The sequence below is a fragment of the Podarcis pityusensis genome (genome assembly GCF_964106645.2).
Source record: "Podarcis pityusensis genome assembly, chromosome: 14".
Classification (NCBI taxonomy): domain Eukaryota; kingdom Metazoa; phylum Chordata; class Lepidosauria; order Squamata; family Lacertidae; genus Podarcis; species Podarcis pityusensis.
In genome coordinates, this window is record NC_138039.1 from 2,363,246 (window position 1) to 2,390,794 (window position 27,549).

General features: G+C 47.4%; 1 protein-coding gene across 1 annotated transcript in view; it reads right to left on the reverse strand.

The window, feature by feature from the left end:
* Positions 1-3,445: 3,445 nt before the first annotated feature.
* Positions 3,446-27,549, reverse strand: part of FOXK1 (forkhead box K1) — an 87,715-nt gene continuing 63,611 nt past the window's right edge. The window contains exons 3-9 of the mRNA XM_080981056.1: positions 20,682-20,838; positions 18,852-18,998; positions 18,530-18,723; positions 17,205-17,371; positions 15,839-16,120; positions 13,966-14,190; positions 3,446-7,329 (exon numbers count right to left, since the gene is read on the reverse strand). Coding sequence (XP_080837182.1) covers positions 7,109-7,329; positions 13,966-14,190; positions 15,839-16,120; positions 17,205-17,371; positions 18,530-18,723; positions 18,852-18,998; positions 20,682-20,838 — 1,393 coding nt within the window. The 3' untranslated portion in view covers positions 3,446-7,108. The remainder of the gene's footprint in view (positions 7,330-13,965; positions 14,191-15,838; positions 16,121-17,204; positions 17,372-18,529; positions 18,724-18,851; positions 18,999-20,681; positions 20,839-27,549) is intronic.

The window sequence follows — 27,549 nt, forward strand, 5'->3', positions numbered from 1 at the left end:
AGCTGATCTTTACTGCTGAACCGGAACAAACAGCAATTAGGATTTTCCACTTAATTGTTTTCAGTGGTAAAGAGCGAGTCTTCGTGGAGAAAGCGCTGGGGCAATAAAATAAAACAAAACTAAAAAGCACTCGGACACAGGACCTGGATAGCTCAGACCTCTTCCTAGAAATATGAAGCAAGGTTAAGTGTGGATGAAGGTTAAGTGTGGTCCTACAACCATAGCAATGTTTCTGCTTCTGCAGTCTCTTCCTTCAAGGGATCCAAATGATTAGAGCCTCACCTCCATTCAAGGATGCTGAAATGTTGTTTTCCAAACAGAAAAAAGTGACTTTAAAATATCAAATAGGTCAGAAGTACAGAAGTTGGGTTTTTTTTGGGGGGGAGGGATGTTTGCCTGGGCTCTCAAATTCATTACACTGTGAAGGAAGAAAACAAGAATGAAAACCCAGAAGAGGATGGAGATACACCCCCCCCCCATTTCTTAGGGGAGTCTCAAGTCCACACTCCCCAAGCTGAGCAGTCCCATCCCCTTTGGGCTGCACTGGATCCAAGTGCCTGGGATTTAATTCAATTTACCAGGGCCCTGCAGGATCTGGTTTCTTTCCGCAGGGCCTGTAAGAGAGAGTCGTTCCGCCTGGCCTTTGGCTTGGAATCAACTTGATCCCCTCCCCCTCTTTCCTTTTTCCTTTCTTCTTCTGTGATGGAACTCCTATTTGGGGACTTCCCTGGCTTTTTTCTGGCCCATGTAGGACCAGTCTGGATAGTTGGCCTTGGGGAAGACTTGACGTTTTCCTTCCCAAAAAAGTTTTTGAGTTTCTGCTGAAATGAGGCTGCATTTTAATGTTGTATTTTAATCTTATTTTTAAGTTGTATTTCAATCAATTGATTTTATACCAGTGTTAGCTGCCCTGAGCCCGGTCTTGGCTGGGGAGGGCAGGGTATAAATAAAATTTAATAATAATAATAATAATAATAATAATAATTTACACCGTGCCACACAGCCCTTGCCCAAGGAAGCGCAGGGCGTCCGCCGTAGACAGCTCAGTCCCTCACAGCCGGCGCCATTTTGCTGTGATCAAAGTGGGCAGCTGGAGTGGGATTTTTAACAAAAAGCCTCTGTGTCTGCACGCAAAGGTAGGCAGGCAGACGTGCAGCTGGTTGGCCCTGGAGAACAGCAAAGGTCTGTCCCTTTCCTTATTCAAGCTCAGCTTTGCTTCCAGACAATGCAAACCCCGGCAGGTGTCTTGTGATCATCCTCCTCCTTGCAGGTTCACGGTTTCCTACAAGTTTGGGTAACTGCATCTGAATGCATTCAGCACAACGCTCTCATTCCTTCAGGAACCCACTAGAGACACTTCCTTCCTTCATTTTAGACGAGGGCAGAATTACTGCTTGCATAGGAGAAGGGACCGGACAAAAGGACCTCCAAAACTAATAGATCATATGGAGCAAGATCTTTTTCTCCCAACTGAATTGATTTCTGGTGTGCATGCAGATTTTTGGCACCCAGATGCTTAGAACTTCCGGGGGAAGCAAGTGATCAATTCTTTTTTTCTTAAGCTGGCAAGCAAACTTTTTCACGCAGAGAACAGGTCTTCCTCTGCCTGTCTCGCAACGTTATTTCTGTTCTCTCTCTTGCCTGCAAGAGTCCACCCCGGGGCTCCTAACTTGATTTCTCCTTCAGAATAAGTTCAGACTATCTGTTGTTATACAGAGCTGAGACTGCCCTTCTCCCACGACAGCTGAGAGATTTACTGGGACTGTTTTTGTGAATAAAAATTTATCGGCACCCTTTGCGCATCACAGTAAACCACAGGTAAGGAATGTCCCTGATTTGGTTGCTTGTCCCTTTTCGACTAGCATTAGGAGGAAATAAACCGCAGGCCCTGGTTTAGACATTATTATTATTATTATTATTATTATTAGACTTTTACTAGCATGTCCCAGGGCAGGTTGCAACAAATACCAATTCCGTATTGCTAACAGGTAAAACAAATTGCGGTCCCAGGAATAGGATGGGTCCTGAAAACACAGACCTCAGGTGTCAAAGTTCAGGAGAAAGAGGTGTGGATTTGTCAGTTGCAAAAAGCTGTGCAGAGGGAGATGCAAAGCTTAGGGGCCGCTAGAGAGAAGGCCCTCTTGTCACTGCTACCCCCAAATTTCTGTGGGGGGCGGGACAATCAAGAGAGTGCCTAGGATCCACGTACCTATGGGACCGCCTCTCCTGGTAATGCCCCGCGGAGGACCTTAAGGTTCACAAATGACAACACTTTGGAGGTCCCAAGTTGCAAAGTGGTTAGATTGGTCTCAACTAGGGCCAGGGCCTTTTCAGTACTGGCCCCGACTTGGTGCAACACTCTGTCACAAAAGACTAGGGCCCTGCGGGACTTGACATCTTTCCTCAGGGCCTGCAAGACAGAGCTGTTCCGCCTGGCCTTTGGCTTGGACTCAGTCTGACCCTTATGTTTCCCTCCCCTTATGGTTGTGATCTATTGGCTACTTTTAAAATGAGGCTGCATTTTAAATTATATTTTAATCTGTATTTTAAAATTGTTTTCCCCCTCCCCTATTATGTTTTTAGTGTAATTTTACTGGTGTTAGTTGCCCTGAGCCCGGCTCTGGCCGGGGTATAAATAAAATTTATTATTGTTGTTGTTGTTGTTATTATTATCATCATCTGCCAATCTGAGAGGGAAGGAGGGGGTCTCTCCCCGATATCCTATGTCAGGGGTGGCCAACTCCCAAGAGACTGCAATCTACTCAGGGCAAAATTGTTGAGCTATTTTTGAGGAGGAAAGCCCCGATTTTGGGGAGCTGCAGGCTAAAATGCTGCCCATTTTTAAGGGAAAAGGGGAACAGCCGCTCACCAACAGATTGCTGGGGAAACAAACAACCTCACTGAGTAGACTCTTGTCTTCCTTTCTGCAAATTGTGCAACAATGGAGGGCAGGGCGGGAATCGATTTTTAGCAACGCTAAGGAAAGGGACCCAGCGATCGACAGCGATCTACCAAAACCTCCTGGGGATCTACCAGTAGATCGCGATCGACCTGTTGGATGCCCCTGTCCCATTAACTATGGTTTACCGCGACGTGTGAACAACACCCCCCCCCGAACATCAGGTAAATGTTCAAAGAGGTGTTGCAATGCTTAAATTCAGAGGAATTCAGAAGTATGGCTGGATTTACAAACACGCCTAAATCTTAGGCCTGCCTTTCTTAATAAGGGCCTGCAAACAGGGAAATAAATAAATGGCTTGGAGGAATGCATGGGGTCATGCGCTCATCCTTACGCCCCCCCCCCCCGCCAAGCTCAGCACTGAGCAAGATTTGCTTAAATTTGGGCTCTGAAAACCCACTTGAAGTCCCGCGGATACGAAGAAACCCTAACGAGTGCCAAGCGGTCGATGTCTTAACCTTCACCCACGGGACACGGGGACCGGAATCATACTTATTCATTTATTTATTGCATTTATCATTTCACCGTTTCAGCTCAAAAGTGGCGCACGTGGTTCTCCCCACCCCCTCGTCATTTAATCCCCACAACAACCCTGTGAGGTAGGGGAGGCGGTGAATGGCCCTCAAGATCGCACCCAGCGAGTTTCGCCGTGTGAGGATTTGGACCCTGGTCTCTGCCGGGCACTAGTCCCAACGCTCTAACCACTACACCACCGCTGTCTCTCATGAGATCCAATGACGAGTCATGAACATCTTTATCCTGCCCTTCCTAGAATCATAGAGTTGGAAGAGACCACAAGGGCCATCGAGTCCAACCCCCTGCCAAGCAGGAAACACCATCAGAGCACTCCTGACATATGGTTGTCAAGCCTCTGCTTAAAGACCTCCAAAGAAGGAGACTCCACCACACTCCTTGGCAGCAAATTCCACTGTCGAACAGCTCTTACTGTCAGGAAGTTCTTCCTAATGTTTGGGTGGAATCTTCTTTCTTGTAGTTTGGATGCATTGCTCCGTGTCCGCTTCTCTGGAGCGCATCCTGCTTGAGGATGCGCTCGTAGTTCTCTCCAATCTCCCCCCTTTCCTTGCCACCCAACCTACCTCACAGGGTTGTTAGACGTGCATGACCTGCCCACCCAGAGAGCATTATGGCTGAGAAGGAATTTGAACCCAGCTCTCTCTGGACCAGTCTTCTGCAGCAAAAGTTGCCGTCCAAAACAAAAGGCCACCTGAGATGGAGTCTGCTCCTCTTAATGCATAATCTGGGCTCTCAAGGGGCATAGCTGTCAACATTTCCCTTTTTTAAAGGGAAATTCCCTTATTCTGAATAGGATTCCTGACAAAAAAAGGGAAAAGTTGACAGCTATGTCAAGGTGTGGCGAGCAATGGGGCAGCGCCCTCTCTAAAGGTGAACAGTTATTCGATTCCGGTCTTTCTCCCTCTCTCAGGCTCGATGGACAGGAACGGCACCAAAAGGTCCCAGCTGGTTACTCCCTCTTAACAAATCCAGACACAGCAAAGCCCTGCCTAGGTTGTTATGTAAGAGGAGGTTGTTGGATCAGGCCAGTGGCCCATCCAGTTCCAGCATTGCCTGTGGGAAAACCGCAAGCAGGATACGAGCGCAAGAGCAACTCTCCCCTGAGGCTGTAGCCATGGACGGCTCTTCTCTTCCCTGAATTTGCACCGTGTTAAATCAAGCCTGGAACTAGACACAGATCAGGCATAGGCAAACTCCAGCCTTCCAGATGTTTGTGGGATATTGCACGCCAAGAACTAACAGTAGCAGCAGAGAAAACATGTTCCCCTCTTTATTTTCAACTTTATTGGGCACATGAAACTAACCACAATTACCTTGAATTTCTGCTTAACCCTCAAGAAAGAAGGGCATTCTCACTGGCCAGGTTTAATTCAAATCCATCCAACCTCCTTTGGGGAAGGTTCTCAGGCAGGGTGGAAGGAGAAAGAACTTGCCCATGTGAAGACCACCTGGTGGAAACCCTTAAAGGTAAAGGTAAAGGGACCCCTGACCATTAAGTCGAGTCGTGGCCGACTCTGGGGTTGCGGCACTCATCTCGCTTTATTGGCCGGGGGAGCCGGCGTACATCTTCCGGGTCATGTGGCCAGCATGACTAAGCCGCTTCTGGTGAACCAAAGCAGCGCACGGAAACACCCTTTACCTTCCCGCCGGAGTGGTACCTATGTATCTACTTGCACTTATACGTGCTTTCGAACTGCTAGGTGGGCAGGAGCAGGGACCGAGCAACGGGAGCTCACCCCGTCGCGGGGATTCGAACCGCTGACCACCTGATCGGCAAGTCCTAGGCTCTGTGGTTTAACCCACAGCACCACCCGCATCCCAATATGGAAACCCTTACACATATGGTTTCCAATTGTAAACTATATGCTGATCTCCACCAGCAATTTCTGGATCAACTCTGTATCCCCAAATGGAGGTCAAACATTTTCAGAGGTCAGAATCAGAGGTCATACATTTTCTATTACTGGGGAACGATCAGGAGCTCACAAAGTTAGTGGCTAAATATCTCTAATTGGTTTTTTGTTGTCAAAATACACTGCAGACGTCTGATCTCCCTGGAGACCAGAGATATGGCGATAAGACTGCTCTGCCTCCTTTCTTTTTGCAAATGTTTTGTGCCACTGGGGAAGCGGTAATTCTGCAATGATTTGTTTTGGATGTTGTATGTGATGCCAATAAAGGTTTTACGATACGATACAATTCCCATCATCCCTAGCTCACAGGATCAGTGGTCAGGGATGATGGGCATTGGTAGTCCCAAACATCTGGAGGGCCGGAGTTTGCCTATGCCCGCTGTAGATGCCAGAAAATGCAGCCTCACTTATACCAACCCAGCAAATGTTGAGCATAGAATTATAATAGATTCTGGAGGATTCTCTAGTCCAATGCAGAGTTGTCAGTTATGGGGATCGGACCTGCAATCTTGGCGTTGTTATCAGCACCATGCTCTAACCCAGGGGTCCCCAAACCTAGGCCTGCGGGCTGGATAAGGCCCAAGGGACTCGTTTATCCGGCCCGCAGTGACCCCCACTGCCCGCTCTTACTGGCACTGCGTGGCTGCCCACTTCTGGGTTGGAGAAGCACCGGAAATAGCTTGTGTGCATGCGCAGGTGTTATTTCCGGTGCACATCCGGGTCAGAGGAGGCCCGTGCACATGCGCACAAGCTACGTCCGGTGCTCCTCCGACCCGGAAATGCACCGGAAATAGCGTACGCGTATGGGCACACGCTCTCCCACCCTCCGCACGATCGGCACTGGAGACACTGGCCCGAGGCGCGGTAAGTTTGCTGACCCCTGCTCTAACCAACTGAACCACCGACTTAAACCGGTATCCCGACACCTCTGTGCTGACAGTTTCTCAGTCCCTTGGCTGTGGGGCACGTTCTTTTTTGGGGGGGGGGGGAGATGGGGAAGAACACTGTGCGCAGCAATACAATGTTAGAGCATGGGTCAACTGGTGGGAAGAATGAACAGGCCCACGAGGCTGTTTCTGGGGATACCGGCCAATATAGCCTGCAATGTCTAACTTTTCGCAAAGCCCTTCCCAGCTGGGCTTCCTCCGGATTTTGGGTTTCAAAGCTCGGGGGGCAGGGAGGCACATTCCTGCGTGTATGTGTGCGCATACATATATAAAAAGAGGCAGAAGTAATCTTTGGTGATCACAACCTGCCCCAGCCTCCTCCAAAACCACACGTGCCTCTGTCCTGCGTTTAATATGCTCACATACAAAGCCCAATATTTGAGGGAAAGGGAAGGAAATTAACGTGGGGAGAGGGGGGAAAACCCCAGCAGTCGTACAATCAAATTGTCTGTATTTGTTTCTTTAATCTAAAAAGGAGGTCGGGGGGTTTTGGGTGGGGGGAGAGAGAGAAAAGATCTCCAGAGTAAAAGGCAAAGCAGACTTCTGTGTAGCTGGAGGTTTCGGCCGTTCATTTGGCACCTCGAGACCATCCTGTCCTGTTAAAATCTTAACTTTTGGAAAGGAACTTAAAAAAAAACAACAACAACCCAAAAAAGGTGTTACAGATGTAGTTTTTTCTCCTTCTTTCTGTAGAAGAAGAAAGACAATCCCACAAAGGTCGTGCGCCGTGCCTCTTTCAGAGCATCCCGGTTTCCTTATTCGCTGGCCGCCTGTCCTTGTGGAGCCGTGGAAGTGATGACGCTGCCCGTCTGCAAGGGGGCCGCTGCTGCCCCCCTCAGCTCCTCCACCCGAGGCCTCTTGACCTCCGGCTCGCCAGGAGGGTCCTCTTTCGTCACAGCCTCCGCCGCCTGGCTGACCACGGCCGGAGTGGAGGAACTGGCCTGGGCAGCCAGCAGCTGCAGTGGATTTGTGAGGGCTGGAGGAGGAAAGAGAGGAATGTATTAGATAAAAGGCAAAGAAATATATAATAATAAGAGTACCGTATTTTTCGCTCCATAAGACGCACCAAGTTTTTAGAGGGAAAGCAAGAAAAAAAATATTCTGTGCAGAGCATGTAAGCGGCTCTCACTTTTCCTGCTTTAAACCCTTCCGTCCCTCTTCCCACTTCGCTGAGAAGCCAGCAGAGCAAGAGCGATAGCTGCGCAGCGCCTCTTCTGCTGGCTTCCCAGCAAAGCAGGATGAGGGACGAAAGGGAGCCCTTACAAGGGAGCGCTGAGCAGAGCCTGGCAGCGGCTCTTGCTGGCTTTTCCGGGAGGTGTGGGAAGTGACAGAGAGCAGCCCGTCAGTCCCTTTTCCCTCCTTGGGGAAAAGCCCCGAAGAGCCGCACACACGCTCCACACGGCTCTTTAAAGGGAGTGCTGAGCAGAGCCTCCCGTCCGCAATTCGCTCCATAAGATGCACACACATTTCCCCTTACTTTTTAGGAGGGAAAAAGTGCGTCTTATGGAGCGAAAAATACAGTACATTCAGTTGTAAAAAAAGGAATATACAACGGGATAGACAGGAAGTCTAGTGTGTTGGTATGCATATGATTTTGGGGGGAGATTGTTTTTGTTTTTTCTCTTTGTTCTTTCCTTTTTTTTCTTTCATTTTCTTTCTAGGTATATAAAATTTGTATATAATTTTTGTATACATGTTGGAAATTATATTATAGTAAGTCCTGTAATGTAATATGACAACGTTTACCGATGTAATATAAGAACGTTAACAAATAAATAAAATGCAAATTGAAAAGAAAAAAAAGGAGGAGGAGGAGGAAAGAGAGGGGGAGGGAGAGAGAGAGAGAGAGAAAGAGGAAGAAGAGCGTTAGCCTCGCTGATGCCGGTTTTGTAAACGCACAAGACGCATTTGGAACCACCTCTTCAGGGAACTGCAAAATAACTAAAAATTATTGTGAAATGATTTATAATGAAATGAAAATAATGTTTAAACAGTGGTGTCCAAACTTTTTTCAAAGAGGGCCAGATTTGATGAAGTGAAGGGACGTGAGAGCCGTCCAAAGGGTTGAAGTTGTTGACCTTTTTAGAAAATATTCCTCTATGCCACATGAGAGGCAAGGATCCTAATTGCTAAAAAGTGGAAAAAAGAAATTGTGCCAACAAAAAAGGAATGGCAAGACAAACTGTTAGAGTATACTGAACTTGCTAGATTAACAGAGGCAATTAGAGATCACACTAGTTAAGAATTTCAAAAAGCATGGAGGAAATGCAGAGAATACTTCACAAAACAGTGCCCTAAAATACATACCTGGACTTGTTTCGATTAATATCTGCAGGAGACTTTGTGGATATTTAAGTTAGAAAAATCTTATTATTCAGAAAGGAAACAGCTTATAAGAAGTAAATAAGGAGACCAGATACAGGATAAAGGAAGTCTTTTACAGTATTTGATTGCTTGTATTGTTGTATGTTATGCTCATTGTATGTTATGTTCACGTTTAATGAGGGTGGATTTCTGTATTGGGGGTGGGGGGTTTATGTTATGTTGTGTAATAAAAAAAGTTGTTGACCTTTTTATACGATTGAAGTCGGTGAGGTTTTTTTAGGATTTCACCCTGGGAAATAAACTGCCGCAGGGGGTGGATTCAACCGGCCGGCGGGCTGGATTAGGCCCCCAATACGAACATTGAACATGCCTGGTTTAAGATAACTTTTGTTATAAGTCCAGAAGCCCCCCCTTTTTTACTAGGCGTTACAGGTCAAAGACTTGCCAAAAGAAGAAGAAACTTTTTATGTACGCCACAACTGCAGCTAGGATACTGCTAGCCCCCAAATGGAGAAGTGACAAGATACCAACTACAGAAGAATGGCAAGAAAAACTGATGGAATATGCTGAAATGGTGAAGCAAACCGGAAGACTCAGAGATAAGGACAAGAGAGACTTTAAAAAAGACTGGGAACCATTTATGTTGTAGCTGCGGAAATACTGTAAAGAAATGGACTCACTAGCAGGGCTTGACTAAACACTTACAATTAACAAAACAAAATAGAAATCATAAACAGAGTGTTAGAATGATAAGAACATATTAAGGCAGCCCTGTTAAATAGGTTATTGTATTTTAATATTCTGTTGGAAGTCGCCCAGAGTGGCTGGGGAAACCCAGTCAGATGGGCGGGGTATGTATGAATAAATGAATGAATGAATGAATAGATAGATAGATAAATAAATAAATAAATAAATAAGTATTTAATTTAGAGAATGCAATATCAAGGTATAACAAAACAAGCAGGAAAAATCAGTATGCTAAACAACCAGATGAAGTTGAGGGAAGTCGCCGGGGGGGGGGTGTTCAGTATTTTTCTTTGTATTAGACATATTATTGTGATGAAGATGAAAATGTAAAACTCAATAAAAAATATTTTTTTTAAAAAAAGAACTATCTCTACATATTGCAGTTGTTTCTTCTATCGCTTTCTCATCTTGGACGCCGCTTTTCCACAGTGAGCCAGCTGTCCCCCAAAGGGGCTGGCAACCGATACTTGAACCATCAAAAAACACAGAGCGTTGGAAATACAATTGCAAGCCAAACACACAGAGCGCTCCAGTAAATTCAACAAAAAACCAACAATTTGGCACACGCAGAATTAATTTAGTATTATAAACAAACGAACACGTTCCCCCCAAAACAATTCAAGCTTAAGTACACGAACACAAAGCAAAAGAAGTGTTAACCCAGGGCTTTTTTTTCCAGCTGGAACTCAGTTCTGGCACCTCTTAAGTGGGCACCATTTCCACTATAAGAGAAAAAGCGAGGCGTTCATGTTGAGTTCTGGCACCTCTTTTTCTAGAAAAAGAGCACTGTGTTAACCGACGCTAATCCATAGTTATCCATATGGATCATTCATCCAACCCTTGCATTAAGTCAATATTTAATTATTATTTAATAATAATAATAATAATAATAATAATTTGTTATTTGTTTCCCCAGCCACTCTGGGCGGCTTCCAACAAAGATTTAAAATACATTAAAATGTCACAAATTGAAAACTTCCCTGAACAGGACTGCCTTCAGATGTCTTCTAAATGTCAGGTAGTTGTACTCTCTGACATCTGATGGGTTGTTTCACAGGGTGGGCGCCACTACCAAGAAGGCCCTTTGCCAGGTTCCCTGTAACTTGGCTTCTCACAGGGAGGGAACTGCCAGAAGGCCCTCGGCGCTGGACCTCAGTGTCTGGGCAGAACGATGCGGGTGGAGACACTCCTTTAGGTATACTGGACTGAGGCCGTTTAGGGCTTTCAAGGTCAGCACCAACACTTTGAATTGTGCTCGGAAACGTACTGGGAGCCAGTGTAGGTTTTTCAAGACCGGTGTTATGTGGTCTCGGCGGCCGCTCCCAGTCACCAGTCTAGCTGCCGCATTCTGGATTAGTTGTAGTTTCTGGGTCACCTTCAAAGGTAGCCCCACGTAGAGCGCATTGCAGTAGTCCAAGCGAGAGATAACTAGAGCATGCACCACTCTGGCGGGACAGTCCGTGGGCAGGTAGGGTCTCATCCTGCGCACCAGATGGAGCTGGTAGACATCTGCCCTGGACACGGAAATGACCTGAGCCTCCATGGACAGCTGTGAGTCCAAAATGACTCCCAGGCTTCACACCTGGTGCTTCAGGGACACAGTTACCCCACTGAGGACCAGGGAGTCCTCCACACCAGCCCACCTCGTCCCCCAAGAACATAATTTATTGTTATTATTAGTATTATTACCCGCTTTTCGCCCTAAGGTTCTTCCCTTGGGCAGCAAAAATGTGGAGCTACCACCAAAAAGGCTCTACCAAACCAATTTCTTGAAAAAAAGGTGCCCTATGAGAACAGGGACTCATCCTGATGAGCAGAATTAAAGCCCTGAGAGAACGCAATCCCATGGCACAGATAAGCGAACACCAATGTAATTAACAATACTTATCTGCCGGCAAGTGGTGTTAAAATAAGCGGGGCCCACTTCTGGGCGAAGGCTGTTAGGATTTCATCGTCAAGAGGGGAATTAAGTTCTCAGTGGAGCAAAAGGGAAGAGAAACAGTCTCTTTAATCTTCACCTCCCCTCTCGCGGCGGAATGGGTGCTTCTCGATGGAGATTTGCTAATCACCACCTTCGGCTCGCTGAAGTATTCCAGGCAATTCCAGGTGATTGTTTAAGGGCTTTGAGCACAATGAGCAATTACCTGGTGCCCGACGCTTCCATCAGGCCTCGTTGGACAGCAGAGGGGCTGTTGGCAGGTTTTGCTTTTTAAAATCTTGCTACCAACACACGTTGTGCGGCGGAGGCGAAAATATGAATTAGCCAGCTTTCCTCTTGCTTGGAAAACTGCAACACCACAAGGACAGAAACACACGCCGGAACCACAAGCCCACCAGGCTGAGACCCTACCTGCCCGCGGACTGTCTCGCCAGAGTGGTGCATGCTCTGGTTATCTCCCGCTTGGACTACTGCCATGCGCTTTACGTGGGGCTACCTTTGAAGGTGACCCAGAAATTACAACTGATCCAGAATGCGGCAGCTAGACTGGTGATTGGGAGCGGCCGCCGAGACCACATAACACCGGTCCTGAAAGACCTACATTGGCTCCCAGTACGTTTCCGAGCACAATTCAAAATGTTGGTGCTGACCTTGAAAGCCCTAAACGGCCTTGGTCCAGTATATCTGAAGGAGCGTCTCCATCCCCATCGTTCTGCCCGGACACTGAGGTCCAGCTCCGAGGGCCTTCTGGCAGTTCCCTCCCTGCAAGAAGCCAAGTTACAGGGAACCAGGCAGAGGGCCTTCTCGGTAGTGGCGCCCGCCCTGTGGAACGCCCTCCCATCAGATGTCAAGGAAATAAACAACTACAGTGGAACGAAGCGCTGTTCTGCGTGTGTTCATTCAGCGGCAGCGCCATTCTGCGCATGTGCAGACGGCGGCAGCCGCTTCTGTGCGTATGCAAATCGTGGCAAACCCAGTATTTACCTCTGGGTTTGCCGCGGTCACAAGTCGAATTGTTTGCGAGTAGGGGTGGTGGTAAGTCAAGGTTCTACTGTATCTGATTTTTAGAATACATCTGAAGGCAGCCCTGTTTAGGGAAGCTTTTAACATTTGATGAATTATTGTATTTCAATATTTTGCTGGAAGCCGCCCAGAGTGGCGGGGGAAACCCGGCGAGATGGATGTGGTATAAATAATAGATTATTATTATTATTAATTTTAACCCTTGCGCTAAGCCGAAGTGGCACGGGGGGGGGGGGGAACCCTAAAACCAATCACCGTGACACAAATTGTTAAGGGTCATTACGGAGATCTCCAAAGGGTCCTCTCCAAACTGAGCAAATGGGAGGTAAAATGGGATATGCAATTCCATGTAAGTGTGCGCAAATCGATGGGGGCACGTCAAGGAAAAGGATCTTAATGTCTCATATATTCCCGTGGGGTCTGGACTGTAGGTGAGCAACCAGGAATGAGGCCAAGGGGACATAATGGAGAGCTCAAGGATGACGTTGACGCAGTGTTGGTTACTGGAAGAAAACTGCTAGGATCATTATGCGGTTCCAAAAATCTCTGGGTCGACCACATTTGCAGTACTGTGTCCAGTTTTGGTTGCCTTGCCTCAAAAAGGAGACTGAAGGGTTGGGAAAGGCTGCGGTTTCTTAAAAAAGGCAAGTAAGAGGAGAGACATGATGGAAGTTTGTAAAATTACTCGGGGCATGCAGAAAGTGGACAGAGAAATGCTTTCCTCCCTCTCTCCTAAAACTAGAACTCGTGGAAATCCAATGGAGCTGAAGGTTGGGAGATTCAGGGCATAGAAAAGAAAGCACTTCTTCAGGCAACACATAGTTAAATCTCTGGAACTCACTTCCGCAGGGACAGCCGCCAACCTGGATGGCTTTAAAACAGAACTGGGCTAATTCATTGAAGAGGGGAGGGCTATCGATGGCTGCTAGCCACAAAGGCTATGCTCTGCCTCAACTGCCGGAGGCGATATGCTGTGGCGTTTCCAGAGCCGGGGTGCCGCAGCAGAAAAGGCCCTGTCCCAAGAGGCTCGTGTAGGTCCTCCGGCGGAGCTTCTCCTGCTGATCTCAGGAGCAGGCAGGATGAGACAGGAAGAGGCACTCCTCCCAGTACAGCGGTGCCTCGCAAGACGAAATTAATCCGTTCCGCGAGTCTCTTCGTCTAGCGGTTTTTTCGTCTTGCGAAGCAACCCTATTAGCGGCTTAGCGGATTAGTGCTATTACCGGTTTAGCGGCTATTAAAGGCTTAGCGGCTAAAAGGCTATTAGCGGCTTAGCGGCTTAGAAAAAGGGGGGGGAAAGCGAAAAAAATCTCAAGACTCGCAAGACATTTTCGTCTTGCGAAGCAAGCCCATAGGGAAATTCGTCCTGCGAAGCGCATCGAAAAACGGAAAAGCCTTTCGTCTCGCGGGTTTTTCGTCTTGCGAGGCATTCGTCTTGCGGGGCACCACTGTATCACTTCTGTGGCTGAAGGGTGCAGCCCAGACCTTGGGGCCTGAAGACAGACGCCATGGACAACGGGGTTCGTCCTGGGAACCCCAGGGGCACCAGGGCAATGGAGAGAAGAGGGAGGGATGGCCTACCGTAAGCGCTGCCGGACAGGCTGTTGGTGGGCACGGCATGCTTCCCGTTCTGCGTCACTGCCCGGACGGGGAGCTGGTGTTGCCCAATGGTCATGGGCGCTGCTTGCTGGAGGATGGTGACTGTTTGCCCCGGGACCCCCTGGCCCATCTGACTGGCCACGGTTTGAATAACTCGACTGGCAGTGGGGATTGCAGCAAACGCAATGGTTGGCTTCTCATCCATCCCTGCAAAAGAAAGAAAGATTCAATTGTCGACCTGGCTGTTCATTCTGGGCAGAGTCAGAGAATTGAGCTGAATTGTCCCTGTTATTGCCCATGCAGCCTCGGGGACCTGTTTCCTCCGCCTTGTTTCGCTTCTTACTCCCTTCCTCTGGATGAGCGGTACGGAAATATTATTTTCAGTAACGCCTGCAATTTCCACCAGTGCCTCTGCAGGGAACGGAGAGACAGAGGGCATGCCTCACACCCCCATCTCTCAAAGTGAGCTGCAGTAAAAGTTCTCCTTTCCGAGTTCAAGTGAAATGAACGCTGATTGATTCCAGAGGACATCTTATTTATTTACTTGCTTTCTTAGCCTCCGCGGAGACAGAAAGGCCTGACTTTGGGCTATCTGTCAGAGCAGCAGCAAAATCACATAGATGCTCAGGACAACAGAGAGTTATTTGGACAACTAAATTTATGTGATATAATATTGCTTTGAGATGACTGGATTAACAGCTCTGCAGTTTTGCCTTTGGTTAATTATTCATCCGATTTATTCTGTATTAAATACCAGGGTCTCCCTGCTGAAATACGAGAGGCAGATGTCAGAAGACATACCAGTCCAGACCAGGGTTTCCTTGAAATGAACTTCTGATCCGATTGTTTTAACTTATGCTTCTTTCTTTTAATTAAGGAGGTCTCAATGCTATTGTGCATATTAATAACGGACTGATTTTACAGTTGTAAAAAAAGTAAAAAGGTAAAAGTAGAAATAAAAAAGTAAAAAAACTGCTGGACGGTTAAGTCCAGTCAAAGGTGACTATGGGGTTGTGGCGCTCATCTCGCTTTCAGACCGAGGGAGCCGGCGTTTGTCCACAGACTGCTTTCCAGGTCATGTGGTCAGCAGGACTAAACTGTTTCTGGTGCACCGGGACACCATGACAGAAACCAGAGTGCACGGAAACGCCGTTTATCTTCCTGCCAGAGTGGTACCTATTTATCTACTTGCACTAGCATGCTTTCGAACTGCTAGGTTGGCAGGAGCTGGGACAGAGCAACGGGAGCTCACCCTGCTGTGGGGATTCGAACCGCCGACCTTCCGATCGGCAGGCCCAAGAGGCTCAGTGGTTTAGACCACAGCGCCATCCGTGTCCTATTTACAGTTGTAAACCACCTAGAAAACACTTTGGCATATAAGTGGTAGATAAATGAAATTATTATTATTATTATTATTATTATTAGTGATGATTTGTAGTGCAAATGTCAAATGGAGCAAAGCCTCTACAGCTCTGTGTCTCCAGTCCATATGATACAATTGAAGGATGCTATTGTTAAATCCCTTATGAAGAGAGTTTGCCCACATGCTTGAAGATGTACCCCACTCCTAACTGGTTTGCCTAATCTGCAAGGACTCGAGGGCAGCCTTGTTCCAAGATTTAAATGGCCGACAGATGGATTGGGCACTTGATTAATTTTAAAAGGGCATCGGATGCCAACCAGCCAAAGGCCTGGCTAAACAGAAACGTTTTCACCTGGCACCTAAAGGCGTATAATGAAGGTATCAGCTGAATCTCCCTGGGTATTTCTGTGAGTTTACTAAAGCAGTTTGCAAAAGGATAGGCAAAAGCGTTCCCCGTGGGGAACCCACATCCCGTCAGGAGTGCTACGCTACCTCTGGTCTCCCCAGCCAGGTCCAAGACGGCTCCTGCTGCTTCGTGGGCGCCCGCGGCCGGCACTTGGTTGGTCAGTATGTACCCATTGGCCGAGCTGGCTGAGGTGGTGACCACCCTGACCATGGTGACCGTGGGGGCCTGCTGGACGACGTGGATGGCGTGCCCCGAAGGCTGCTGAGAGGTCACGATGGAGGCTGGCATGTAGGCCACCGGCTTGGCCACGAGGGCCGAGGGCCGGGGAGGGAGGGCCATGATCACCGGCTGGGCACTCACGGGCGAGCCTGGAAAGAAAAGGGAAAGGGAAATTGGAAATTCGACCCCAAGAACACCAGCGCTCAGGCAAAGCAGGGAGGCTGCTGGGCTCCAACTCCTGTCCGCTGCGGCTCAATGACTCTGAGACAGCGATGGCAAACCTTCATTACAGACCAAGTGCCCAAACCGCAACCCAAAACCCACTTATTTATCACCAAGTGCCAACATGGCAACTTAACCTGTATATCTCATTTTTCCTGTGTGTTTCACGTTTCTTCTTTATGACTGCTGTTGTAATAAATAACCCTTCATAAAAGTTATTGCATTACATTCTTCATTAAATTATCTTTCCGTTGATATATAATTTTATGGTATAACTCAGTGCTTTTTTTTTTCTTAAAAAAAAAATGTTTAGGGATACTCTCATTTTGTCTCAAAAAAATCACCACCGGGGAGAAAATAAATACAGTTCAAATCGGGGGAAATAAATACAATGGATTTCTTTTCCTGTTAGATTCACAAAATGTGTAGGGGGATGCGTCCCCTTGTGTCTCCACAGAAAAAAAGCACTGGTGTTACTCCAAAACAAAGTTCCTTTGGCTGCCGTTGGATCGCAGCCTCCACGGAATGAATTTTTCATGGAATGAAATCATGAGATTCAGAGATTCTCATATATGGATGTGGTAAAAGTTTTCCCCCTTTATTATTTTGAATTGTTCTTGTAAAAACCAATAAAAAATATTATAACCCCCCAAACCCCAAATATTTAAAACTTTTTAAAAAATCTGCAGTGGGCTGAAAGCAGATTAAAATATACACCAACATTCTGTGCACCTCTGCAGCAAAATGATTCTAGCAGGCGCCAAAAAGAGTACGAGCTGTGACCATTTTGCGCGCTTCCAATTGACGTGCGGATCGTTTTGGACTCAGAAGAGGGTGGGCTTATGCATGCAAGGACCAGAAACACCCCGCCCCCCATGCAAATCTTGGGTTGCCTATACAAAGAAGGCGCCTGCGTGAGCTTAATAGGCAGGGAGTTCCCAAGGGCAGCTGCTGCCACACCAAATAATGCAATTCCTTCTCTCCCGCAAAGAAACGCCACAATTTACTCACCAGGGGCGCTCTGCGAATACCGATACTCTGGGACAGAGGCTAGTTTTGAGCCGAAGTCGTGGTCGTGCGGAATGGGTGACCCCTCCCTGGACAGGCACTCTGGGGTCTGTAGGCCACTGGTGTGGGGCGACAGCAGGCCAGGGTGAGTCGGAGACGCAGGGGCACTCCTGGAAGGCAAGGAGGCAGTGAGCCAAAGGCGAGGGCAGCAGGAGGCTCGGCTAAGGCTCCTAGTTGGGCACTAGGAGAGCCAGCCGCTGGACTGGACGGGACTCGCCGGATTTTCCTTCATTTGTGTGGATCTGGTGACCGTGTGAATCATGCAGCCAGAATCACAGCACAGAGCAGCCACATGCCCCCAACCCTGGAGAACCTCGCCCATTTACTTTACAAACAGCTGGGCCTGATAAGCATTTACTGTTCCCAACCCTAATCCTACGGAAAGTCATCTAATTAGATTTTAATTTGATCCTGACTTGTTTTTAGGAGGGATTGTATTTCTCGCTCCATAAGACGCACCTAGTTTTTAGAGGAGGAAAACAAGGGGAAAAAATTCTGAATAAAACAGTGGATGTATGATTTTTGTGGTTTATGCTGTGGCCACAGACATGTGATTTGACAGGTGAGTTTGGGGTAGCCCAATGCAAAAATCCTGAGAATCCATGTGGATCCGTGCTTTGTAACCACATTTTTGCACCACTGGGGCCCCACGAAACAGCGGATGTGTGTTTTTTTTGGTGCATGCTGTAGCCATCGACATGCTATGTGATCTGATGGTAAATTTGGGGTGACCCAATGCAAAAATCCTGAGGAAGCCTCCTTTCTCTCTAGCGTCCCTTATCTCCCTCCCTGATTGCTTGCCAATCAGCTGCTTCCTTTCAACACTCCCTTCCCTCTTGTTTGCCTTAGTGTCTTTTCCTTAGCTGGAGCAGTTTTTTGCTCCTCCTTTTCTTCTAACTTCTCTCCTCATTCCTTTAGTTTTCCTGTCTCCTCTCCTTGCAAGTTCACTGTCTTTACCTCCCCCCTCCCAGGCAGCCTCCTTTATTGCTAGCGTCCCTTATCTCCCTCCCCAATAGCTTGCTGATTAGTGCCACCCACAGCAAAATGGGTTTGACTTGGAAAATCCCCCCTATAGTTATTCAGATGGTTAATCAAAAGCTTGACTGAGCGGATAAGATGTATGCTGCCCCTTTCAGCCTTGCCAAATCTGGCATGTTGGCAGGCTGCCAGTGGGAAGTGCATGCCAGGAGTTGGTGCTACCTTGAGTCCCTGTGTCAGGAAAAGATGGGATATAAACTACAACAACAATGAGAACAAAAACAACTTACCGGGATGAGAGAGGCCCGAAGGGGGTTCGGAAGCAGGAAACCCCCCTCTGCCTCCTTTTCCGGAAGGCCTGCTCCACCAGTTTGCCTTCGGAGGGGGGATCTATCCTCCAGAACGAGCCCTTCCCAGGCTCCTCCTGGGAACGCGGGACTTTAATAAAATAGCGGTTCAAGGAAAGGTTGTGCCGAATGGAATTCTGCGGGGAGAAAGAGACAGGAGGATGACGACCGCAAAGCCAAGTGGTGAATTTAATTTTGTTTTGAGCGAGACCGAGAGCTCCACCTCTGCAGGACGCCCCCCCCCCCCGGCAAGGCCCTTGCTCACCTGCCAGCCTTTATCCGCCGTCCTGTAATACGGGTAATGCTTGGTGATGTGGGCATAGATGCCACTTAGTGTTAACTGCCGGTCCTGGGCCGACGAGATAGCTTGGACAATCAGCTGGGCGTAGGAGTACGGAGGCTTGGACTCATCCTGCAGGTGGGTGGCACAAAAGACAGGCGTGCAAGGGAGGTTTTTTGTGTGCTTTATATAACTTTTTACTGTTTTCCTTTAAACAACATTTCCAACATTACAAAAAGAAACACAAAAAAACCCTTTTTGCTCTGCCAAGCTTACGACTTCCTTCCTTCCCTTCAACAGGTATCACATATCAAATCCAATCGCACAATTTAACTCTTTACTATATATCCGCATTGTAGGATTTACTTCAATCCTGCTAGTGTCTTCAAATTTTTGCAATGACGCAAGGGAGTTTTTGGCGGCCCAGCAGCTCATTAACTGTTTGGGGGAGATTTCGCTGAGCACAACGGCAGCTGCCAAGGCAGATGCGTCCCAAGTCAAAAGCAAACCACCCTTCTGTGTCCCACCCCCCACCCAATGAAAGTTTCGCAATGGAAAATCCCCCATATCGCTGCTTCTAAGGCCAAACCGTGATTCCTCCACGTGACCCAACAGCCACTGGAGAAGCTCTGTTTTGCTTTTTTAATTGCATAAAGTCTTCTCACGATGAAAGCAACAGGGGTGGGTCGTGTCCTGTTTGCAGGCTTCCCAAAGGCATTGATGCTGGACCAGGTGGAGCTTTGATCAGATGTTGGAGAGAAATTCTTGTGCTGATGCCTCTTATAACGCCTCTTACAGAGGCAACCTCTGATATTTTAACCAGCAGAGATTTGAACCTGTTTTTAAAAAACCTTTAAGCAAGCCTTTAAGCAGATGTTGAATGACCACCTGTCGTGGACGCCTGAGTTGCGATTCCTGCCCTTGGGGGCCCCTCGAACTCTGCAGTTCTATGACATTGCGCTTCTGCTTATAAAAACTGCTTTCTTCTTGTCTTTTCCTGATGCGGTGCATTCAAGATACAGTGGTACCTTAGTTCTCGAACTTTATCTGTTCCGGGAGTCCATTTGACTCCCGAAACTGTTCGAAAACCAAGGCGCGGCTTCTGATTTGCTGCTCGCAAACCGGAACACTTACTTCCGGGTTTGCAGTGTCTGGGAGCCAATTTGTCCAGGAGCCAAGCCATTCGAGAACCAAAGTATCACTGTACACTGGCTGCGAACGGGATCCGTTCCGGAGGCCCATTTGCAACATGAGCAGAACACAACCCACGTCTGCGCGTGTCAAAATTCGCCGTTTCTGCACGTCATTCTGCGCATCTGCGCGTGCGGCAAAACCCGGAAGTAACCCTTTCCGGTACTTCCGGGTTGCCGCGGGACGTAACCTGAAAACGCTCAACCTGAAGCAAACGTAACATGAGGTATGACTGTATTGCAATTCCAACTTTTATCTTATTTAAGAGCGATGGTTTCAACCAGCAATGGAGAAAAGCTGAGAGCGCCACTGAGTCGAACACCCTTGCAGCTTTTGCAAGACCCCCTCGAGAGAGAGAGAGGCCTTGTATGCAACGTTACGCCAACCTGCCTGGCTGGACAGGAAGAAGCAGCTCTCGCTCGACCATCGAGGGGAATCCTTCGGCAGGAATGCACCTACAATTTACTCAACTGTCTGGTACCGGAACCGGGGAGCCCACCCCGTCGCGACCCTAGAGGGGAGGAAGTTGACAGCTGAGCTGCCGCCGTTAGCAGTGATTAATGGAACGCCGGGCTCCCCGGCCTTTGCAAGGATGCAGAAGAAGAGGGGAAGGTTTCGTGGTACCTTTGGGCTGTCTCCGCCAGATGCATCCGCCTGCTGCTCAGACGTTGCCTTGGCCGCATATTCCGCCACTAGCTGCAGGTCCGAGGTAATATTCTGTGCGAAGCGGTATCCTGAGGAGCCAGCGCCACGTGGACTGGCTGGGCACGAGTTGGGAACACTGCGGAGAAAAAGCAATAATAATAATAATAATAATAATAATAATAATAATAATAATTTATTATTGGCAAAATTGACAATGAAACGAAGAGGAAGAGATGACAACGAATTTAAGGAAGATTGGAAGGACTTTACTGCATATATACAGAAGCAATGTACACAGGTTAACACATCAGCGTTCCAAAACCAAGGCGCACTTTCCCATAGAAAGTAATGCAAAACGGATTAATCCGTTCCAGACTTTTTAAAAAACAACCCCTAAAACAGCAATAGAACATGAATTTTACTATCTAACGAGACCACTGATCCATAAAATGAAAGCAATAAACCATGTACTGCAGTCACATAATCAATCAATCAATCAATCAATCAATCAGTTAGCTGAACTGGGTTCCACACAGCCACAAAAAAAAACAAAAGAGCTACAAAAACAAAAACGCAAAATAAATAGCAAAAACAGACAGACCACAGTGTAACACTCAAAATGGAAGTGTGGCATTCAAACCAGAGTATGTTCGGCTTCTGAAAAAAAGTTTGCAAACCAGAACACTTCTGGGTTTGCAGTGTTTGGGTTCCATGTGGTTTGAGTACCAAGGAACTAAAGTACCACACTGTACAGTGGTACCTCAGGTTACAGACACTTCAGGTTACAGATACTTCAGGTTACAGACTCTGCTAGCCCAGAAATAGTACCTTGGGTTAAGAACTTTGCTTCAATATGAGAACAGAAATCGCGTGGCAGTAGTGGGAGGCCCCATTAGCTAAAGTGGTACCTCAGGTTAAGAACAGTTTCAGGTTAAGAACGGACCTCCAGAACGAATTATGTTCTTAACCTGAGGTACCACTGTACTGTGATTTATTAAATTTGTATATTGCCCTTCATCTGTATATCGCAGAATAAAAATACAAGATTAAAAAAAACACAAAATATGTAATAAAAACAAGAACAGAAAAACACCCCCCAAACCAATGAACTCCCCCTCCCCCATTTAAAAAGGGGTAAAAGATGTCAATCGGTCAAAGGCTTGGCCGAAGACAAACGTTTTCTCCTGGTGATATATACAGTGGTACCTCGGGTTAAGTACTTAATTCGTTCCGGAGGGCCGTACTTAACCTGAAACTGTTCTTAACCTGAAGCACCACTTTAGCTAATGGGGCCTGCCGCTGCGCTGCCGGAGCACGATTTCTGTTCTTATCCTGAAGCAAAGTTCTTAACCTGAAGCACTATTTCTGGGTTAGCGGAGTCTGTAACCTGAAGCATATGTAACCTGAGGTACCACTGTAATGAAGAAACCAGCAAAAAAAACCCATCCCCACCCAGGGATAGCATCGCACAAACAGGGAGCCACTGCAGAAAAGGCCCTGTTCTCGTGCTGCCATCCTTGGGACTTTAAAGCATTTAGGTCCCAAGTAGTTTACGGCTTTATAAACCATCATAGAAATGGAACAGTGATGTATCCCTCGGCTAATCCCTGCAATTTCTCCATCCATTGACACCTCCTCCACCCCAATCTTATTCTCAAGAGAACCCCACCAGGCAGGTTGGCTGGGCAGGTCACTGAGCTGAGATCACCCAGGAAATCTTTGAAACCGGGTCCCACTTCTCGCAGACCAACGTTAAAATCAACAGACAAGGAGGCTGGATTTCCCAACCGGCAAAATAATGCAGAACCACCCTCAAAATGTATCTGGGCAGCCCATGTCCCTCTTAGTGCTTCTCCTGGGAATCTCAGCTCTGCCCTCCCGATTGCAGAAATTAATATATATGAAAAGTGACGGAAATGAACAAAGCCACCGCTTGTTCAATATTCACCATTTCTCCACTCCGTATCTTCAGAGTTTTCTCGGGAGCTTTCAAGAAATGTTTTAATACCTTGCTGCCCTCAAATACTGGAAAAGTAATTACTGCGCGGGTCTGCCAATTACTGCTTGCCTTTTATCCTATTCACGAGGATGACATACAAATCTTGTACCCTGAAGACTCCCGCTCCACCCTGACCTGGTTTCAGTGTGGCCCTCTGAGCTGGACGACCGACTCAGTCCTGGAACGAAGAAATCCTAAAAGTGACCAGGTGAAGATTCAGGGACATGGAGGAAAAGCTCGGAAATCCAAACCTCGAGTCTGCCATAATATTCTGTGTTTTTCTGCAGATACATATATGCCTGTAGAGGTGCAATCTCTCCAGCATTCAGGCCAGGTTCCTGGGTGTATCAGCACCAGCTTCCATGGCATTAGGTACCAGCTACAGGTAAGAATAGGGATGCGGGTGGCGCTGTGGGTTAAACCACAGAGCCTAGGACTTGCCGATCAGAAGGTTGGCGGTTCGAATCCCCGCGACGGGGTGAGCTCCCATTGCTCGGTCCCTGCTCCCGCCCACCTAGCAGTTTGAAAGCACATCAAAGTGCAAGCAGATAAATAGGTACCGCTCCGGTGGGAAGGTAAATGGCGATTCCGTGCGCTGCTCTGGTTCGCCAGAAGCGGCTTAGTCATGCTGGCCACATGACCCAGAAGCTGTACGCTGGCTCCTTTGGCCAATAAAGCGAGATGAGCGCCGCAACCCCAGAGTCGGCCACGACTGGACCTAATGGTTAGGGGTCCCTTTACCTTTACCTTACAGGTAAGAATCAAGGTGAGTCCCCTTCTCTGGACTGAGATGGATTCGAAGGGAGGCTTAGACCCCACAGTTAATCCACTGGGTAGGGTTTATTTCGTATCCCACGTTGTGGCCCCACTGGCCTTTGATTGCGGTAAGGGGGTCTTGTAGGGTCTTGGGAGTAGCATTGGGAGTAGCATTGTGTATATTGTGAATCGGTCCAGGGCTTTATTAAGAGAAAGGGGTACACTTACAGCAAACCAGCCCACGAGGTTTCTGAGTGTTTACAGATGGACGCTGCAGCAAGGAGATGGTTTGTCCAGACCCAAGGGAACACTGATATATTCCTTATAACACAAAGCAGCATATATCAGTTTGGCCAGGACTTCCCAGGACTTCTGACCGGTAGGGCTGGGCGATATATCCATATATCATCCCAAACCAGTTTGAAGCCCATATCGTGATTATCAGTTTCATGGTTTTTGACCTGGTGATATACTGCGAATCAGGGCTGGGCAATATATTGTCAAAAGCTGGTTTCAAGCACATATCATGATATGGTTTCATAATTTTTGATGTGTTTGCGCCACTCAAAATGACTATGTGGGAAAAACTGTGAAGCCAGTCAAGGCCCCTATTAAGCTCCAAGCTTATTTCAGACATTGTGATATATTAGTGTATCACGTTTAGCTGGTGATATATCACGAAGTTGAATAACAGTTTCATCTTTATTTCAGACGTGATATATCAGCAGGTCATGATGTTTAGCTGGAGATATGCCATGAAGCTGAAAAACCAGATTATCCCCAGCCCTACTGACCAGGTGACGGCGTAGGTGGCAAATACCCAAACTCCCCTTTCTGGGAGCCCAGCACACCAAACCCCACAGAGATAAGGATAGCATCAAAGCCAGCCAATTAGCTTATATCAAAATGAGTGACTATAAACCTATATGAGCTCCTTGCTACAACAACTACCTATTAATTGTGGAGTTACCTTGACTACCAAGAGAGCGTTTTGCAGAGCTTCTGGAATGGTTCACCTGTGGTTCCAACACAAGCAAAGTAAGGTAAAGGTAAAGGACCCCTGGATGGTTAAGCCCAATCAAAGGTGACTATGGGGTTGCGGCACTCATATCGCTTTCAGGCCGGGGGAGCTGGTGTTTGTCCGCAGACAGCTTTCCGGGTAATGTGGCCAGCAGGACTAAACTGCTTCTGGCGCAACGGGACACCGTGACAGAAACCAGAGAACACAAAAACGCCGTCTACCTTCCCGCCAGAGCAGTACCTATTTATCTTCTTGCACTGGTGTGCTTTCAAACTTCTAGGTTGGCAGGAGCTGGGACCAAACAGTGGGAGTTCACCCCGTGTTGGGGATTCGAACAGCCGACTTTCCAATCAGCAAGCCCAAGAGGCTCAGTGGTTTAGACCACAGCGCCACGCGCATCCTTGTATTCTAACACAAGCACCTGCATAAGGGACAGGTAGAAAGAATCTGGAAGCTGCTGGCCTTGATACCAGACTCCTTAATCCACATCAGCAGCGACTCTCTTTCACTGGAAGAGATTTTGGCACCAACATGCAATGAAAGCGGCAGAGAATCACAGTGAGGAGAAGTGCCACAAGATGGCACTCATGGCACGAGCTATAAATCTGGAGGAGGGGGCTGGGGGGGCAGAAGAGAGAGAGAGAGAGAGAGAGAGAGAGAGAGAGAACGTGTGCCAAGCAACAAAGCAGAAAAATAATGACTGCTTGCTGAAACCGCTGCCTCTCCCAGACAAAACAGGAGCAACTGGGAGGATTCATAAGCAGGTCAAGACAGATTATCAAACAGATTGGACTGGGTGCGGGACGGGGAGAGAAGGAATGTTTTTAGGGGGGTGAATTGCAACGGGGCAATTCAGCACCGGGGCGGAGGGTGGGGTTTCTGCTATCCAGTCACCCGCAAGGAGCAAGCCCTCAGCACCCACAGCTGAAGGCGGCAGGCTATCTACTCTGAACAGAATAATAATAATAATAATAATAATAATAATAATAATAATAATTTATTTATATCCTGCCCTCCCCAGCTGAAGCCGGGCTCAGAGCACCCTTGACAGTCATGCACAGCACACGTTCCCTCCATGCCCTCGGCAAAGGACCAGGAAAATCTACAACAGGCAGTGTGGTGCAGTGGTTAGAGTGTTGGGCTAGGATCGGGGAGACAAGGGTCCGAATCGCCACTCAGCCATGAAGTTCACTGGGTGGTCCAGGGCCAGTCGCTGTCTCTCGGCCTGACCTACCTCGCAGGGTTGTTGTGGGGGGTTAAAAAAAGTAGGACCATGTGAAGCACCTTGAGCTCCTTGCAGGAAAAAAGTGGGATGGAAATGTAATAGGGAAGTAAATAATAAAATCGATGGACACGGTTTAACTGGCACCACCAATGTTTATTCTGTGAGATATTTATGCCTGTCTGTCTATCTTCCATTCTTCCTCCACAAAGCTCAGCTTTTCAACACAGACACCGAAAAGCTAAGCAAAATGCAAGTTCAGGGTAGAGGCAATTGTTGTTGCAGCTCCTAATAATACCGAAACAAGGCCTGCTAAGACACAGTGCAGAGAGGAAGGCCAAGCCTTTTGCATCAGTGTCTGTGTGCCCACGTCTGACTTTGCAGATATCCCTGCAGCCCAGAAATGGAAGCAAGAAGAAATTCTGACGAAAGAAGCATGGCAGACAAAATTAATGGACTACGCAGAATTGGACAAAATGACAGGAAGGATTTGAAACCTGCGGGACCAGAGATTTACAGAAGATTGGAAGAAATATACGAACTATTTGAAGAGCACTTTCTTTGGAAGCCAAACGTGCTCCGTTTTGAGTGTGATGCTTCCGATTTGAGTGCCACACTTCCATTTTGAGTGTTACGCTGAGGTCTGTCTGTTTTTGCTATTTACTTTGTGTTTTTGTGGCTCTTTTGTTTTGTTTTTTATGACAGTGTGGAACCCAGTTCAGCTGCTGATTGACTGATTGTGTAACTGCAGTACATTGTTTATTGCTTTCATTTTATGGATCCATGGTCTCGTTAGAGAGTAAAATTCATGTTAAATTGCTGTTTTAGGGTTTGTTTTTAAAAGTCTGGAACGGATTAATCCATTTTGCCTTACTTTCTATGGGAAAGCACACCTTGGTTTTGGAACGTTTCGGTTTTGGAACGGACTTCTGGAACGGATTAAGTTTGAGAACCAAGGGACCACTGTACAGTATTAAAATCACTTAAAACAAATTAAGAGTCCAGATGGGTGGGGTATAAATGAATGAATGAAGGGTAGGTCATATGTTGTGTGCATGTCTATCTACCATTATTTATTATCTATCATCAATCTATCAAGCTATCAACTGTCTGTCAGCTGTCAAAGGCTAGGATAAAGTTCTGCATCTTCAGCACATGACTGAAACTCCACAATGTCGGTGCCAGATGCATCTCTGTCGGGAGGAAGGTTGCAAGACATTGCGGGGGGGGGGGGGGCGCTGATGGCCCGACTGCCCAGTCTGAGTGGAAGGCTACTCAGGGGCAAGCCCGATTGCTCACAGTCAAGACTTGTGATTTCTTGGAATCTGTACTGGCAGGAAAAATTATTCCACCCGGAGATGTTGATCACACACTCAGCCAGCTGTGATTCGCTTCTCTCTGTGTGTCAATTTGTCCTACAGACCGAGAATTATTCATGTACATCCGCAATCCTTGGTCTACGAGACACAGACACATGTGCCTCTGCATTTGCTTCGCGGAACAAAAAATGGAGCTACATCCCAAGCCAGCGAAATCAGAGCCCTGTGGTTTAGGATAACGTGGAAATGGGAGCGGATTGTCTTAGGAACTTTCCATTATGCACTGAATACAGTCTACAGGTTAACAAGCTTGCCGTGCCAATTAAAAAGACATCAGAGAAAACTGCCAGTGGGGGAGAGAGAGAGAGAGAGAGGTAGGAAGGTACATCTCTAATAGAAAAACAAAGCTATATAATCATACCTCGGGTTACAGACGTGTCAGGTTGTGCGTTTTCGGGTTGCGCACTGCGCGGAACCCAAAAGTCCCGGAATGGGTTACTTCTGGGTTTCGTCACTTGTGCATGCGCAGA